Source organism: Lipotes vexillifer, unplaced genomic scaffold (assembly GCF_000442215.2).
Source record: "Lipotes vexillifer unplaced genomic scaffold, Lipotes_vexillifer_v1.1 scaffold299, whole genome shotgun sequence".
Lineage (NCBI taxonomy): Eukaryota > Metazoa > Chordata > Mammalia > Artiodactyla > Lipotidae > Lipotes > Lipotes vexillifer.
Genome location: NW_006784347.1, coordinates 2,631,381 through 2,648,091, shown reverse-complemented (window position 1 = coordinate 2,648,091; position 16,711 = coordinate 2,631,381). Strand labels below are relative to the sequence as shown.

Below are 16,711 nucleotides of genomic sequence, written 5' to 3'. Positions count from 1 at the left end.
GAGGAAAGAACACTCCCAAACTCATTCTATGAGGCCACGATCACCCTGATACCAAAACCAGACAAAGATACCACACAAAAAAAGAAAATTACAGGCCAATATCACCAATGAACATAGATGCAAAACTCCTCAACAAAATACGAGCAATCTGAATCCAACAATACATTAAAAAGATCATACAACACCATCAAGTAGAATTTTATCTCAGGGATGCAAGGATTTTTCAATAACTGCAAATCAGTCAGTGTGATACACCACATCAACAAATTGAAGAATAAAAATCCTATGATCTCAATTAGATGCAGAAAAAGCTTCTGAAAAAATTCAACAGCCATTTATGATAAAAAAAAAACTCTCCAGAAAGTGGGCAGAGAGGGAACATACCTCAACATAATAAAGGCCAGATATGACAAATCTACAGCTAACATCATACTCAACAATGAAAAGCTGAAAGCATTTCCTCTAAGATCAGGAACAAGACAAGGATGTCCACTCTCACCACTTATACTCAACATAGTTTTGGAAGTCCTAGCCACAGCAATCAGAGAAGAAATGAAAGGAATCCAAATTGGAAAAGAAGTAAAACTGTCACTGTTTGCAGATGACATATACTGTACATAGAAATCCTAAAGATGTTACCAGAAAACTACTAAAGCTCATCAATGAATTTGGTAAAGTTGCAGGATACAAAATTAATACACAGAAATCTGCTGCATTTCTGTACACTAAGAAGATCAGAAAGAGAAATTAAGGAAACAATCTCCATTTACCATTGCATCAAAAAGAATAAAATACCTAGGAATAAATCTACCTAAGGAGGCAAAAGACCTGTAACTCGGAAAACCATAAGATGCTGATGAAGGAAACCAAAGATGACACAAACAGATGGAAAGATATACCACATTCTTGGATTGGAAGAACGAATATTGTCAAAATGACTGTACTAGCCAAGGCAATCTACAGATTCAATGCAATCCCTACCAAATTGACAATGGCATTTTTCACAGAACTAGAACAAAAAAAATCTTAAAATCTGTATGGAGACATAAAAGACCCTGGATAGCCAAAGCAATCTTGAGAAAGAAAAATGGAGCTGGAGGAATCAGGCTTCCTGACTTCAGACTATACTATTGATACAAAGCTACAGTCATCACAACAGTATGATACTGGCACAAAAACAGACATACAGCTCAATGGAACATGACAGAAAGCCCAGAAACAAACCCATGCACCTATGGTTAATTAATCTACAACAAAGGAGGCAATACTATACAATGGAGGAAAGTCAGTCTCTTCAATAAATGGTGCTGGGAAAACTGGACAGCTACATGTAAAAAAAAAAATGAAATTAGAACATTCTCTAACACCATAAACAAAAATAAACTCAAAATAAAGACCTAAATGGACCAAATACTATCAATATAGAACTTTTATAAGAAAACACAGGCAGAACACTGACATAAATCACAGCAATATCTTTTTCAATCCGTCTCCTAGAGTAATGGAAATAAAGAATATAAATGAATGGGACCTAATTAAACTCAAAAGCTTTGCACAGCAAAGGAAACCATATACAAAACGAAAGCACAACCCACAGAATGTGAGAAAATATTTGCAAACAATGTGACCGACAAGGGATTAATCTCCAAAATTTACAAGCAGCTCATGTGGCTCAGTGTCAAAAAAACAAAAACAAAAAAAGAACAACCCAATCAAAAAATGGGCAGAAGATCTAAACAGACATTTCTCCAAAGAAGACATACAGATGGCCAAGAGACACATGAAAAGATGCTCAATATCGCTAATTATTAGAGAAATGCAAATCAAAACTACAATGAAATATCACCGCACACCAGGCCACCATCAAAGTCTACAAACAGTAAGTGCTGGAGAGGGTGTGGAGAAAAGGGAACTCTCCTACACTGTTGGTGGGGAAGTAAATTGGTACAACCACTATGGAGAACAGTACGGAGGTTCCTTAAGAAACTAAAAACCATATGATCCAGCAATCCCACTCCTGGGAATATATCTGGAGAAAAACAAGAGTTTGAAAGGATACATGCACTGCAATGTTCACTGCAGTGTTATTTACAATAGCCAAGACATGGAAGCAACCTAAATGTCCATCAACAGATGAATGGATAAAGATGTGGTACATATATACAATGGAGTATTACTCAGCCATTAGAAAGAATGAAATAATGCCATTTGCAGCAACATGGACGGACCTAGAGATTATCATGCTAAGTGAAGTCAGTCAGACAGAGAAAGACAAATAGCATATGATGTCGCTTATATGTGAAATCTAAAAAAAAAAAAAAAAAAGATACAAATGAACTTATTTACAAAACAGAAACAGAGTCACAGATTTAGAGAACGAATTTATGGTTACCAGGGGGAAGTGTCGAGGGGAAGGATAGATTGGGAGTTTGAGATTGACATGTACACACTGCTTTATTTAAGATACATAACTGGGCTTCCCTGGTGGTGCAGTGGTTGAGAGTCTGCCTGCCGATGCAGGGGACACAGGTTCGTGCCCTGGTCTGGGAGGATCCCACATGCCGCGGAGCGGCTGGGCCCGTGAGCCATGACCGCTGGGCCTGCGCGTCCGGAACCTGTGCTCTGCAAAGGGAGAGGCCGTGGCAGTGAGAGGCCCGCGTACCGGGGGGGGAAAAAAAAAAAGATACATAACCAACAGGGACCTATTGTACAGCACAGGGAACTCTACTCAATATTCTGTAATAACCTATACGGGAAAAGAATCTGAAAAAGAATGGATATACGTATAACTGAATCACTTTGCTGTACACCTGAAACTAATGCAACATTGTTAATCAACTATACTCCAATATAAAATAAAAATTAAAAAAAAAAAGTCAAGGACCAGATGGCTTCACTGGTGAATTCTACCAAACATTTAAAGAATTAATACCAATCCTTCTCAAACCTTTCCAAAACACAGAAAAAGAAACACTTCCAAACTCATTTTACAAGGCCAACATTACCCTAAAACCAAAACCAGACAGGACGCCACAAAAATTACAGACCAATATCCCTGATGAACATAGATGCAAAAATCCTCAACAAAATCCTCAACAAAATAATGAATTCAACAGTACACTACAAGTATCATGCACCATGATCAAGTGGGATTTATTCCAGAAGTGCAAGGATGGTTCAGCATTCACAAATCCGTCACTGTGTACACCAAACAAGAGATAAAAATCATATTATCATCTCAATAAATAAAGGAAAAGCATTTAACAAAATTCAACATCCATTCATTTTAAAAAGTTTCAACAAACTGGGTATAGAAGGAGTGTACCTCAACATAATAAATGCCATATATGACAAGCCCATAGATAACATATTCAACAGTGAAAAGCAGAAAGTAGTTCCTCTAAGATCACGAACAAGACAAGGATGCCTGCTTTTATTCAACATAGTGCTACAAGTCCTAGACAGAGCAATTAGGCAAGAAAAAGAAATAAAAGACATCCAGATCAGAAATGAAGAAATATAACTTTACAGATGACATCATATTATATATAAAAAACCCTAAAGAAGCCACCAAAACTGTTAGAACTAATAAACGAAGTTAGTAAAACTGCAGGTTACAAAATCAATATACAGTTGTTCCTTAGGGCACTGACTCCATGCAGCCAAAAATCTGAGTATAACTTTACAGATAGTGCTCCGTATCCACAGTTCTGCATCCATGGATTCAACCGGCACTGATGATGCAGTAGTATAGTATGTATTTATTGAAAAAAATCTATGTATAAGTGGACCTGCACAGTTCAAATCCACATTGTTCAAGGGTCAACTGTACAAAAATAGTTGCAATTCTATACATTAATAACAAACTATCAGAGAAATTGGAGTTACTCAGTTTTCCTAGGTCTCTCCCATATATATGTGTTACTAAACTTTTGTTTTCTCCTTTTTAAAAAAATAAAAAGAGAGAAATTAAGGAAAAATCCCATTTAAAACTGGTTCAAAGAGAATAATATACCTACAAATAAATTTAACCAAGGAGGTGAAAGACCTGTACACCAAAAACCATAAGACACTGATGAAAGAAATTAAAGAAGACACAAATAAATGGAAAGATGATCTGTGTTCATGGATTGGAAGAATTAATACTGTTAAAATGTACATACTCCTCAAAGAGATCTACAAACTCAATGCAAACCCTATGAAAATTCCAATGGTATTTTTCACAGAAATAGAACAATCATATAATTTGTTTGGAACCACAAACACCCCAAACAGCCAAAACCATCCTAAGAAAAAAGAACAAAGCTGGAGGCCATCACACTTCCTGATTTCAAACTATATTACAAAGCTACAGTAATCAAAACAATATATTGGGGCTTCCCTGGTGGCGCAGTGCTTGAGAGTCCGCCTGCCGATGCAGGAGACGCGGGTTCGTGCCCCGTTTCGGGAGGATCCCACATGCCGCGGAGCGGCTGGGCCCGTGAGCCATGGCCGCTGGGCCTGCGCGTCCGGAGCCTGTGCTCCGCAAATGGGAGAGGCCACAACAGTGAGAGGCCCGCATAACGCAAGAAAAAAAAACAAAAAACAAAAAACAAAAAAAAAACAATATATTGGCAAAAAACAGACACAGAGCTTAATGTAACACAATAGAGAGCCCAAAAACGAACCCATGATATATGGTCAATTAACTTATGATAAAGGAGCCAAGAATATACAGTGGGGAAAGGATACCCTCTTTAATAAATGGTGTTGGGAAAACTGGACACCACATGCAAAATAATGAAACTGGACTCCTATCTTACACCAAACACAAAGATCAACTCAAAATGAATTAAGAGACTTGAGCATAAGACCTGAAGCCATAAAACTTCTAGAAGAAATAAAGGTAAGAAAAAAGGCACTAACCTGGCTGACACTGGCCTTGGCAATGATTTTTTGCATTTGACACCAAAAGTAAAGGCAACAAAAGCAAAAATAAAGAGGTGGGGCTATTAGAACTAATAAACTTCCGCAAAGCAAAGAAAACCACCAACAAAATGAAAAGGCAATCTACCAAATGGAAGAATATATTTGCAAATCAGGTATCTGATAAGGGGTTAATATTCAAAGTATTAACAGCAGAAAGAAAAAAAAATCCAATTAGAAAATAGGCAGAGGAACTGAACATTTTTCCAAAGATGACATACAAAGGCCAAAAGGTACATGAAAAGGTGCTCAACATCACTAATGATTAGGGAAATGCAAATCAAAAACACAATTAGATATCAACTCATACCTATGGGAATGGCTATCCTCAAAAAAAGCAAGAAGTTGGGGCTTCCCTGGTGGCGCAGTGGTTGGGGGTCCGCCTGCTGATGCAGGGGACACGGGTTCGTGCCCCGGGCCGGGAGGATCCCACATGCTGCGGAGCGGCTGGGCCCGTGAGCCATGGCCGCTGAGCCTGCGCGTCCGGAGCCTGTGCTCCGCAATGGGAGAGGCCACAGCAGTGAAAGGCCCGCGTACCGAAAAATTTTTTTTTTTAATTAAATAAAATTAAAAAAAAAAAAAAAAAAAGCAAGAAGTAACAAGTGTTGGAAAGGATGTAGAGAAAAGGTAACCCTTGCGAATCCTTGGTGGGAATGTAAATGGTGCAGCCATTATGGAAAGCAATATGGAGGTTCCTGGAAGAATTAAAAATAAAACTACCATATGATCCAGCAATTCCAATTCTGGGTATATATCCAGAAGTGAAACGAATTCACTACCTCACAAAGATAGCTGCATCTCCATGTTCACTGAAGCATTACTTACAACAGCAAAGACATGCAAACAACGAAGTGTTCAGTCAATTGATAAAGAAAATGTGATATATACACAATGGAATATTATTCTGCCATAAAAAAGGAAATTCTGCCATTTGCACAATATGAATGGTCCTTGAGGGCATTATGCTAAGTGAAATGAGTCAGACAAAGACAAATACTCTATGATATTACTTGTATGTGGAATTTTAAAAAATCAAATGCATAAAATACAGAGAAGAACAGACTGGTGGTTGCCAAAGGTAGGGGGTATGAAGGATGGGTGAAATGTGTGAAGTTGTTCAAAAGGTCGAACTTACTGTTATAAGTTCTCAGAATATAATGTACAGTATGGTGACTACAATTAATACTGTATCGTGTATTTGAAAGTTGCTCAGAGATTAGATCTTAAAAGTTATCATCAGGGCTTCCCTGGTGGCGCAGTGGTTGAGAGTCTGCCTGCCAATGCAGGGGACACGGGTTTGAGCCCTGGTCTGGGAGGATCCCACATGCCGCGGAGCAACTGGGCCCGTGAGCCACAACTACTGAGCCTGCGCATCTGGAGCCTGTGCTCTGCAACAAGAGAGGCTGCGACAGTGAGAGACCGACGCACCGCGATGAAGAGTGGCCTCCACTCACCACAACTAGAGAAAGCCCTCGCACAGAAACGAAGACCCAACACAGCCAAAAAAAAAAAAAAAAAAAAAAGTTATCATCACATAAAATAACTGAATGTGAAGTAACAGATGTTAACTTACTGTAGTAATCATTCTGCAATATACACATATATCAAATCATTATGTTGTACACCTTACATGATACAATGTTGTATGTTAATTATATCTCAATAAACCTGGAAAAAATAAAAATTAAAAATAAAAAACAGAGATATGAAGAAAAGATACCAACTTTGAGAGAGTAATTCCTTTGAGGGAAAGAAAAAGAATGTGGGGACAAGAGAAGAGATTTTAACTCTATTTCTTAAACACAAAAGGTGTAAAGCAAATATAACTGTTAACATCTACTTCTAGATGGAGATACAGGTATTTGATATTATTTTTGATGCTTTCACATATTTCTGAAATATTTAAAAAAGAAAGCCAGTCATTAGATCAGAGTGGCTAAGTGGTTTCTGGGGACGTCCTTAACCTGGCCTGAGATAGGTACCTGGCCTTTGCTTCTTCGGCCCATACTCCACGATGCTGTCACTATGCTGAGACAGTGTCTCATCATTTCCACTTTCCACCTCTTCATTTCCAATATCCTCCCTCTTCAAAGCTGGTTTTTTCTTTAATTCGATCACCCAGGGCACTTTTTAACATCTATCAAGAAAATTCTTTTTAACATCTTTCATTGACTTCAGCAGAATGCAAGTTGGAAGATTAGACAGATATAAAGATTAGACAGATATAACCTTTTAAAAGTTTTCTCAGATAATTAAGCCCAAGTTTAGACACAAATTTTCAGATGCTTATGCATAGTTTCTAAAGGATATATATAAATCAGTGCCATGGACTATTCAGTTTCAATAAACTTAAGAGTAAGTCACATAGGGATTTAATATATTTATTCAATGATACCTCCAAACTACAGTATTTTGTGAAAATCAGAGATGTAATTTTATACCAAATGTGTCTTTAGTGACAAAGGGAAACAATACAGATATATCTAAAGATATACGGTTTAACATAATCATTTACATTAAATTATTTAGTTTTCATCAGAATTTGATAAAAATTTGAGACTTCCCTGGTGGTCCAGTGGTTAAGAATCTGCCTTCCAATACAGGGGATGTGGGTTCAATCCCTGGTTGGGGAACTAAGATCCCACGTGCCACAGGACAACTAAGCCTGCACACAGCAACTACTGAGCCCGTGCGCTCTAGAGCCTGCGTACCACAAATACTGAGCCTGTGTGCTCTACAGCCCACGTGCCACAACTACTGAGGCCTGTGCACTTTGGAGCCCGCACGCCACAACTAGAGAGCCCACGGGCTGCGACTACTGAGCCCACACACCACAACTAGAGAAGACCGCGTGCCGCAACGAAGAGCCCGTGCACCTCAATAAAAGATCCCGCATGCCGCAACTAAGACCTGACACAGCCAAATAAATAAATAAATAAACAGATAGAATTCAATAAAAATTTGGGTAAATCTATACCAAATTTGGTTATATAATAGAAGACTAGGATATAATTTCTCATCCTATGTCCTACCTGCTTGACTTATGGAAGATTTTCAGTAAGTAAGACACAACTAACTTCCTATACCTTAGCTTAGCTCTCACCTTCAATTGTAAAATCACTTAAATGCTCACCAACTATGGCAATCTCAATACAGGTTAAAAAACAAGACTTGCCCAATCTAGTTCAGAGAGGCGCTGAGATAGTTTCTCTGATACTGCATGTAATTCTTGTTCTGTTAACCTCTTTTCTGCCCTCTGGGAGAAAGGTGAATCCCAGGATGAGACTGCAGTTCTGTTTTCATATCTGTAATAAAAGTGACCTTGTGACACATTTAAGTAGACAAGTGTATGTACATTACTTAGTTCAAAACTACTGTAATACATGTTTTACCAAATATTTCATACTGGTCTTCACAGCAAAATTTGGAGAGTATACCCTTAACTCTTCAAATCCCTTTGCAGACAGACTGTAAACATTGAAGCCTACAGTAATGTTACCTTTTTCCTTTGGGAAGCTTCCTCGTCCTAGGGCCTTGGACCTGAACTGGATACATTTCCTGTTTGCCATCTTTAGACAACTTGGAAGTTAAGAAAACTCTATTATCTGGTTCCTATTAAAAACAGAGTTGATTTGAAAGTGATATAAAGAAGACACAAAAAGAAGAACATTTTGGGTGTGATGGGAAGGGAGGACCTGTGACACAAAGCTAGGTCCCTTCATTCTCCATGTTTTGCTTTTGTAAAACACACATTTGTCAAAACACTCCATTGATCCCCAATGCCAAAGGATGGAGCAATGTCTATAAACATGTATTCAAATAAAAAGTATGGCTCAGGATTGCATTCAAATATAAATGCAAGTGAGGTGTTCTCAAATATAAAAATTTAGGGGTTACGGCTACATGTGGACAATGAAAAAATGATCAAATCACAAGTGGAAGGTATTAAAGTCATTATCTTTCATATCAAGAAGTCAATAGAAACTGTCCAAAACTGAAACAAGACAAAACCTCCAAAATATGAATATAAGCTCAACATTTTAAACATTTCTTAACTTTAGAGGGAATCTTATAGAAAATATTTCTTGTGGTAAAGAAACATTTGATGTTTAACAATCTCTTCAATTTTACTTCAGTATCTTTTTCTTCTTTTAAAGTAAAATTAAATACTTTTTAGTAAATAACAACTATAATATAATCACATTTTTAAAAAAACATTTAAAATTGAAGTTAGTGTCCTGCTCAAGAATTATTTGAAAAAGAATATTCCCACCTAACTGCAACCCAGGTAGAGAAAAAGAATATTACCAGCAACTCAGAAGGCCTTCCACCATCCCTGCAAGCCTTCCCCAAATGTAACCATTATCCTACGATCCCTTTTTTCTCTTTTTATCCATCCACCCTCCTATCTAAATAGATGCACAGAATGTTTAGAATTATGCTCATCTAATGCTAACTACTTTTTCGGCACTGTATTAATTTTTAATTATGAGAGTGTATCATTGTTTATAAATTTACCCTTGGCATATACCTGAGTGTTCTTGTTGCTAGAAAGATAGGAAAAGGATGACTGTGTAAAAAAGGATTTTATTTTCAAAGAAGAAAAGAGTAGAAGCTAATAGGCCAAAATGTTAACAGTAGTTCATGCTGGATAATAGGAATATGGATGAAAGACTATTTGTGACACTTTCCTATATGTTAAAACATTTCAATTACTCAATTAGAGACATACAATATGGGTACTGAAACTAGAATGCTTGAATTCTAATCCTAATTCTACAATTGCTGTGTGACCTCAGACAAGATTCTTAAACTCTCTATTTCAGCTTCCCCATGGGAAATATAAATAGTACCTACTCGAGAGCTGTGCCGTAAGAAGAAATTTTTTCGATACCTGCAAATTAGGCAGAACTGTGCCTGGCACAAAATAAACACTCAGTATGTGTTGGCTCTTACTATTTCCCCTTTTACATAGTCATCCTGTCCCTATCTTCCTAGGATAAGAATATACAGCTATATGCAGAGGTAAATTTTAAGAAGCACAGTGCTCTGATTAGTGCAGTATCCTTGACTACAATTCTAGCAGAGACCTTTTTAAATCTATAGACTTTTCACCAGTTGAAAGCAAGCTTTTCCACTTACCACAGGAAATGCTGTGCCTTCTCCAGTAGATTTCATGGTAGGGGAGCAGTGACTTGAACTCAAGTATTCTTTTCCTATGGGGCAGGGAGCTCGAGGCTCTGAAGGATGGTAAGGTGGATGTAAAGGAATAGCTGATCGGATAGGCTCCCCTAACTTCCTAGCATTTGGGATCATATCCACAGAAGGAATTTCTGCTAGTTGGACAAATTAAAGTGGATATTAAGATGAACTCTAAGAAATAAACCATTATATATATATATATATATATATATATATATATATCCTGTATCATTTTATATATACACATACCCTATACAAACATGTTCACACACACTACTTAGAAATGTATTTTAAACTTGATTAAAAAAAAAACACACACACCTAAAAAACAATGAAAATAGAGACTCATCCTCAGTAAACAAGTAGGGACCTAATTAAATCAGGAAGAATGCAATTTTAATGTTATTATCATAAAAATGCTTCCTAGGGGCTTCCCTGGTGACGCAGTGGTTGAGAGTCCGCCTGCCGATGCAGGGGACACGGGTTCGTGCCCCGGTCCGGGAAGATCCCACGTGCCGCGGAGCGGCTGGGCCCGTGAGCCATGGCCGCTGAGCCTGCGCGTCAGGAGCCTGTGCTCCGCAACGGGAGAGGCCACAACGGTGAGAGGCCCGCGTACGGCCAAAAAAAAAAAAAAAAGCTTCCTAAAAAGTTATTTAAAAACAATGAAAAATTACTAAAAACCTAAATGGCTTGAAGAATAGCTATATAAATTATGGTTCATCCACATGTTATAAAAATAGTTAGCCATTAACAATGACTTTATATAATACTACCCATATGAAAACCTCAGAGACAATACAAAATGAGAATATTTTTCAAGTTATTATAATTTGAAGACCACCAACTGATATCTAATCAGTCTAACATAACAGACTCTTATTGTCCTAAAGTCTCTGTTTGAGAGGAGAGGAATTAAATAAAATAGCAGATGCAAAACATGTGACCAAAGACCATCTTATGAAGAAATCCAAGTTCATAATCAATAGCAAACATTTACAAATGAGGTCACGTAAAACCAAAATGAATCGCATTAATTGTAGAGCAACAAAAGTAAAAAGGCTAATAGCAACTGCCACAGAACTATTGTCTTCAACTCATAGCAACAGTCTCAAGAACTCAATGCATTACTACTACTCACTGTCTTCAACAAAGGATGTCCCACTCTTGGACAAAAAACTAGATGAGGGAGTGTTCAACACTTCTTCATGTGAGTCAGAACATGGTAGGGTTGAGGCTTTTTTAGACTGCATTTCATTAGGACCTTGGGCACCTAGAAAATATTAAAGTAAAACTTTTTTATTGCTGAGTGTTAGACTAAAAGCTATGAGTTTAATACCCTGAGGATAAAAATATCAGAAGTGACATACTCATAGAACTATGTTGGTCTGATTGCTTGAAATACCAATTACTTTTAATAACTATCAGATAACAATATGTAGTTCTGTAGCCCAGAATCATTTATATAATCATTTATATAACTTAAAAATAAAGTTTTACACAATGTTTCATTCCTTTGCTTTAGAAAAACAGGTGCCAGACTCATAACAGAAATGCTGATCTCTAAACTAGAGATCTTGGCTGGTACCATAATCAAAGATTTGTAGGTCAAACAAATTGTTTTGTCTAATTTTCAAACGCTTAATATTTTGAATCAGCTCTATAATGTTAGTACACAAAGAGCTACATTAAAAATAGTTCTGAAATTGAGGGAATATCCACTTTGCTCCCTTGGAAATCTACAATACACAAACTTCCCATAAACAAAATGGATTAATGACTTCCCCTCTCTAAATAACTTTCTATTTATCTATCCCTTCTTCAGTTTAATGAAAGACTTCACCATAAACTTATTCCTCACTTCGAAAGTATGAGAATGCACCCTGAAAACTCGTTGTTTACCGATACGGTCAACTGATAAAATCACTAAAAACAGAAAAATTCACCTTGTACAGATCCCCAAATCCACACAACTTATTCCCGAATACTGTATTTTCAAAATTTTGACACTCAACTGATGTCTTAAAAATCTGCAAATACATCTTTTTGGGCTCTCCTTTTCCACAATCCAGTGCAAATAACCCCATGCCTACTTCACAGGGCTGTTGGGAGCATCACATGAAATTGTGTCCCTTCCCTACATAACTTCATATTTCACATGAATATCCTCTAAGACATAATGTTCAAAATTCACAACTTGGTCCTCAATTTCATGATACTGAATTTGTCATCAGTTTGACCACAGACTAATTCATTTTTATCTGGGTCCGTTTTTTCCTTCGGCTCCTTGAATAACCATTTCATATGCTCTTTCTTTCTGATGGAATTTCTCCTAAAATCTCATGCTTAGTTATCATCTGGAAATTATAATTTGTCAGACTGAAAGTTACACAAATTTCTCTCAATGATCTTCGGACTGTTTTAGAACATACTGTTTTAATTGCAGAGATTGTGAACTTCTTTACTGTAAGCATTAATAATATTTCAATTAGGGAGTTCCCCGGTGGCCTAATGGCTGGGATTCCAAGCTTTCAATGCGATGGCCAGGGTTCAGTCCCTGGTCAGGCAACTGAGATCCTGCAAGCTGCACGGTGCAGCCAAAAAAAGAAAAAGAAAATCAATTATTTAAGTATCTGTATAGTAAATACATCTCATTTACCAAAAAAAAAAAAAAAAAAAAAAAAAAAAAAAAAAAAAAAAAAAAAAAAAAAAAAAAAAAAAAAAAAAAAAAAAAAAAAAAAAAAAAAAAAAAAAAGGGTCTTCAATAGAACAAATGAGTGAAGATGGTCAGAAGACAAACTTCCAGTTATAAAATAAGTAAGTCATAGGGATGTAATGTACCGTATGGTGACTACATTAATACGGTATTGGGGGGGGGTGCCCTGGGTGCCAAAGGCCTCTTATTCCAGGCTCCTCCATAAGGAATCTGGCTCACGCCACCTATAAAGCAAACCCCAATTCTTGTAGAGGCCTCACTACCCCTCCCCCACTCAGTCACAGAGCAGCAGTGCCTTGGTCCCAGGGGCAGGCCAGATTTGCATAATGGTGAGATCCTGCTGTGTATCCTGTTACCAGGTGCTTAGGAAGGGGTTTCTCCTTACTTATATAAAAGGTTTAAGGAAGGGAGATGGCCAAGATGGCAGAGTAGAAAGACTCTGAGCTCACCTCCTCTCAGAGGCACACCAAAATCACAACCATCTGCAGAACAACCATTGATGAAAAAGATAGGACCCTACCAAAAAAGATCTTCTACAACTAAAGACATAAAGAACGAACCACAACGAGACAGCTAGGAGGGGCAGACTTGCAATACAGTCAAGTCCCATACCCCCCAGTGGGTGACCCACAAACGAGAACAATTACTTTGCAAAGGTTCTGCCAAAGGAGTGAGAAGTCTTGAGTCCCACATAGGCTCCCCAGCCTGGGGGGCCTGCACCAGGAACATGAGCTCCCAGAACATTTAGCTTTGAAGACCACTGGCGATTACTTTTGGGAAACCCAGAGGGCTGCAGGAAATAGAGATTTCATTCTTAAAGGGCACACACAAAATCTACTGAGACCCAGGACAGAAGCTGTAATTTGAGAGGAGCCTAGGCCAGATCTACTTGCTGATCTTAGAGAGCTTCCCGGAGAGGCAAGAGGCAACTGGAGTTCACCATGGGAACACAGACACTGGCAGCAGCCATTTTTAGGAGCTCCTTCTACCATGTGGACCCTGGTGCTGGCAAGCGCCATTGTGGAATCCTACCTCTAGCTCATTAGCACCAAGACATGGCCCCAACCCAACAGCCTGTAGGTGCCAGTGCTGGGACACATCAGGCCAAGCAACTAACTGGGCAGGGACACAGCCCCACCCATCAGCAGACAGGCTGCCTTAAGATCCCCTGAGCCTACAGATACAGCCTTGGGACATGGACCTGCTCACCAGAGGGTCAGGACCCAGCTTCACCCACCAGTAGGCATGCACCAGTCCCAGAATCCACTGGGCCCTGGCTCTGCCCTTCAGGGAGCCTGCTGTAGCCTCTGGACCAGCTTCTCCCACCAGGAGACAGACATGAGACTCAAGAAAACTAGTCCCGGGACTTCCCTGGTGGCACAGTGGTTAAGACTCTGCGCTCCCAATGCAGGGGGCCCAGGTTCGATCCCTGGTCAGGGAACTAGATCCCACATGCATGCTGCAATTAAGAATTTCCATTCCACAACTAAGGAAGTCTTCCTGCTGCAACTAAGGAGATAGCGAGCCGCCAACTAAGAAGCTGGTGAGCCTCAACTAAGACCTGGCACAACCAAATTAATTATTTAATTAAAAAATTATTAAAAAAAAAAAAAAAAAAAGAAAACTAGTCCTGCAACTTATGGACCCAGCCTGCCCATTAGCAGGCCAGACCCTGTGCTGGGACCAGCTGGGCCACAGCCTTGCCCACTAGCAGGCCAACACAAGCTTCAGGACACCCCAGACCCCATACTCAACTGTATCAGGAACTGCACCCCTGCCCCCCCTTCCAGCAATCCAACACAAGCTCTGGGACCCTGGGCTCTGCAACCAGGACCTGGCTCTGTCCGCCAGTAGACCAGCACTAACCCAGGACCTGGCTTCACCCACCAGTGGGCAGGCAACAGCCCTGGAGTCTTCTAGACCCTGACTCTCCCCACCACTGAGCCAGTATAAGCCCCGGGGGTCCCTGTGGTTATGCAGTTAGCCACCTCGTGACCAGCCAACCAGCAGCTGGCAGCCTCTGCACAGGCAACCAACTGGCCCAGAGGCCAAACCAAGCATACCAGACTGCCCACATAGTCAGCCCACCACAACAGAAAGACCCATGCAGTCCTCATACGGGGAATTGCTAGAGCATATAGCTCAGGTAGGACATACTGCTGGGACACATAGGGCGTTTCCAACAAAAGGCCACTTCTCCGAAGTTGGGAAATATAATCAACATACCAGATACATAAAAATAAAAATAGCAACTTAGGCAAAATGAGGTGACAGAGGAACACGTTCCAGATAAAGGTACAAGATACAACCCCAGAAGAAGAACTAAGTGAAGTGGAGATAGGCAATCTACTGGAGAAGGAGTTCAGGGTAGTGATCATAAAGATGATCAAAGAACTCGGGAGAAGAATGGATGCACAGAATGAGAAATTAGAAGTTTTTAATGAAGATTTAGAAAATATAAAGAACAAGAGATAGAAATAAAGAATACAATAACAAATGAAAAATATACTAAAAGGAATTAAAAGTAGATTAAATGATACAGAGAAATGGATCAGTGAGCTAGAAGACAGGGTAGTGGAAATCACTGATGCTGAATGAATTAAAGAGAAATCAAAAGAATTGAGGACACTTAAGAGATCTCTAGGACAATATCAGGTGCACTAATACTCGCATTATAAGCGTTCCAGAAAAATAAGACAGAGAGAGAGGAGCTGATAACATTTGAAGACATAATAGCTGAAAACTTCCCTAACCTGGGAAGGGAAACAGACAGCCAAGTCCAGGAAGCACAGAGAAGTCCCATAGTACAAGACAGTCTAGTTCTAAGGGCAAAAAAAGGTAAAGAGAGAATATTAAAAGCAACAAGGGGGGCTTCCCTGGTGGCACAGTGGTTAAGAAACCACCTGCCAATGCAGGGGACACGGGTTTGAGCTATGGTCTGGGAAGATCCCACGTGCCGCAGAGCAACTAAGCCTATATGCCACGACTACTGAGCCTGCGCTCCAGAGCCCACGAGCCACAACTCCTGAAGCCTGGGCACCTAGAACCCATGCTCTGTAACAAGAAAAGCCACTGCACTGCAACGAAGAGTAGCCCCTGCTCACCGCAACTAGAGAAAGCCCATGTGCAGCAACAAAGACCCAATGCAGCCAAAAATAAATAAATTAAATAAATAAAAATTTTAAAATACCTTTAAAAGCAACAAGGGAAAAGCAACAAATAACATACAAGAGAACTCCTACAAGGCTATCAGCTGACCTTTAAGCAGAAACTCTGCAGGCCAGAAGGGAGTGGCAGGCTATATTTAAAGTGATGAAAGGGAAAAACCTTCAACCAAGAATACTCTACCCAGCAAGGCTCTCGTTCAGATTTGATGGAGAGATCAAAAAGTTTACAGACAAGCAAAAGCTAAAAGAGTCCAGCATCACCAAACTAGCTTTACAACAAATGTCAAAGGAACTTCTCTAAGTGAAAAAGAAAAGGCCATAACTTGAAAGGTGAAAATTACAAAATGAAAAAGTTCATTGCTAAAGGCAACCATACAGTAAAGGTAGGAAATCATCCACACACAAAGTTAGTAAGGTTAAAAGAGAAAAGGAGTAAAATGATTTATATCCATGATAAGCAGTTAAGGATACACAAAACAATCAGATGTAAGATATAATATCAAAAACAGTAATCATAAAGGAAGGAAAGTACAGATGCAGGGTTGTTAAAATGCATTTAAAAGTGAGAGATCAGGGCTTCCCTGGTGGCACAGTGGTTGAGTCTGCCTGCCAATGCAGGGGACGCGGGTTCATGCCACGGTCCGGGAAGATCCCACATGCCGCG

General features: G+C 39.2%; 1 protein-coding gene and 1 non-coding gene across 2 annotated transcripts in view; one reads left to right on the top strand and one right to left on the bottom strand.

The window, feature by feature from the left end:
• CEP95 (centrosomal protein 95) overlaps positions 1-16,711 on the bottom strand; it is a 59,890-nt gene that overhangs the window by 25,408 nt on the left and 17,771 nt on the right. Inside the window, 6 exon segments of the mRNA XM_007456780.1 lie at positions 6,948-7,047; positions 7,049-7,102; positions 8,141-8,270; positions 8,465-8,577; positions 10,108-10,301; positions 11,306-11,437. Coding sequence (XP_007456842.1) covers positions 6,948-7,047; positions 7,049-7,102; positions 8,141-8,270; positions 8,465-8,577; positions 10,108-10,301; positions 11,306-11,437 — 723 coding nt within the window.
• TRNAG-CCC (transfer RNA glycine (anticodon CCC)) lies at positions 14,249-14,321 on the top strand. Its single transcript has one exon. It is a non-coding gene; the product is annotated as a tRNA-Gly (tRNA).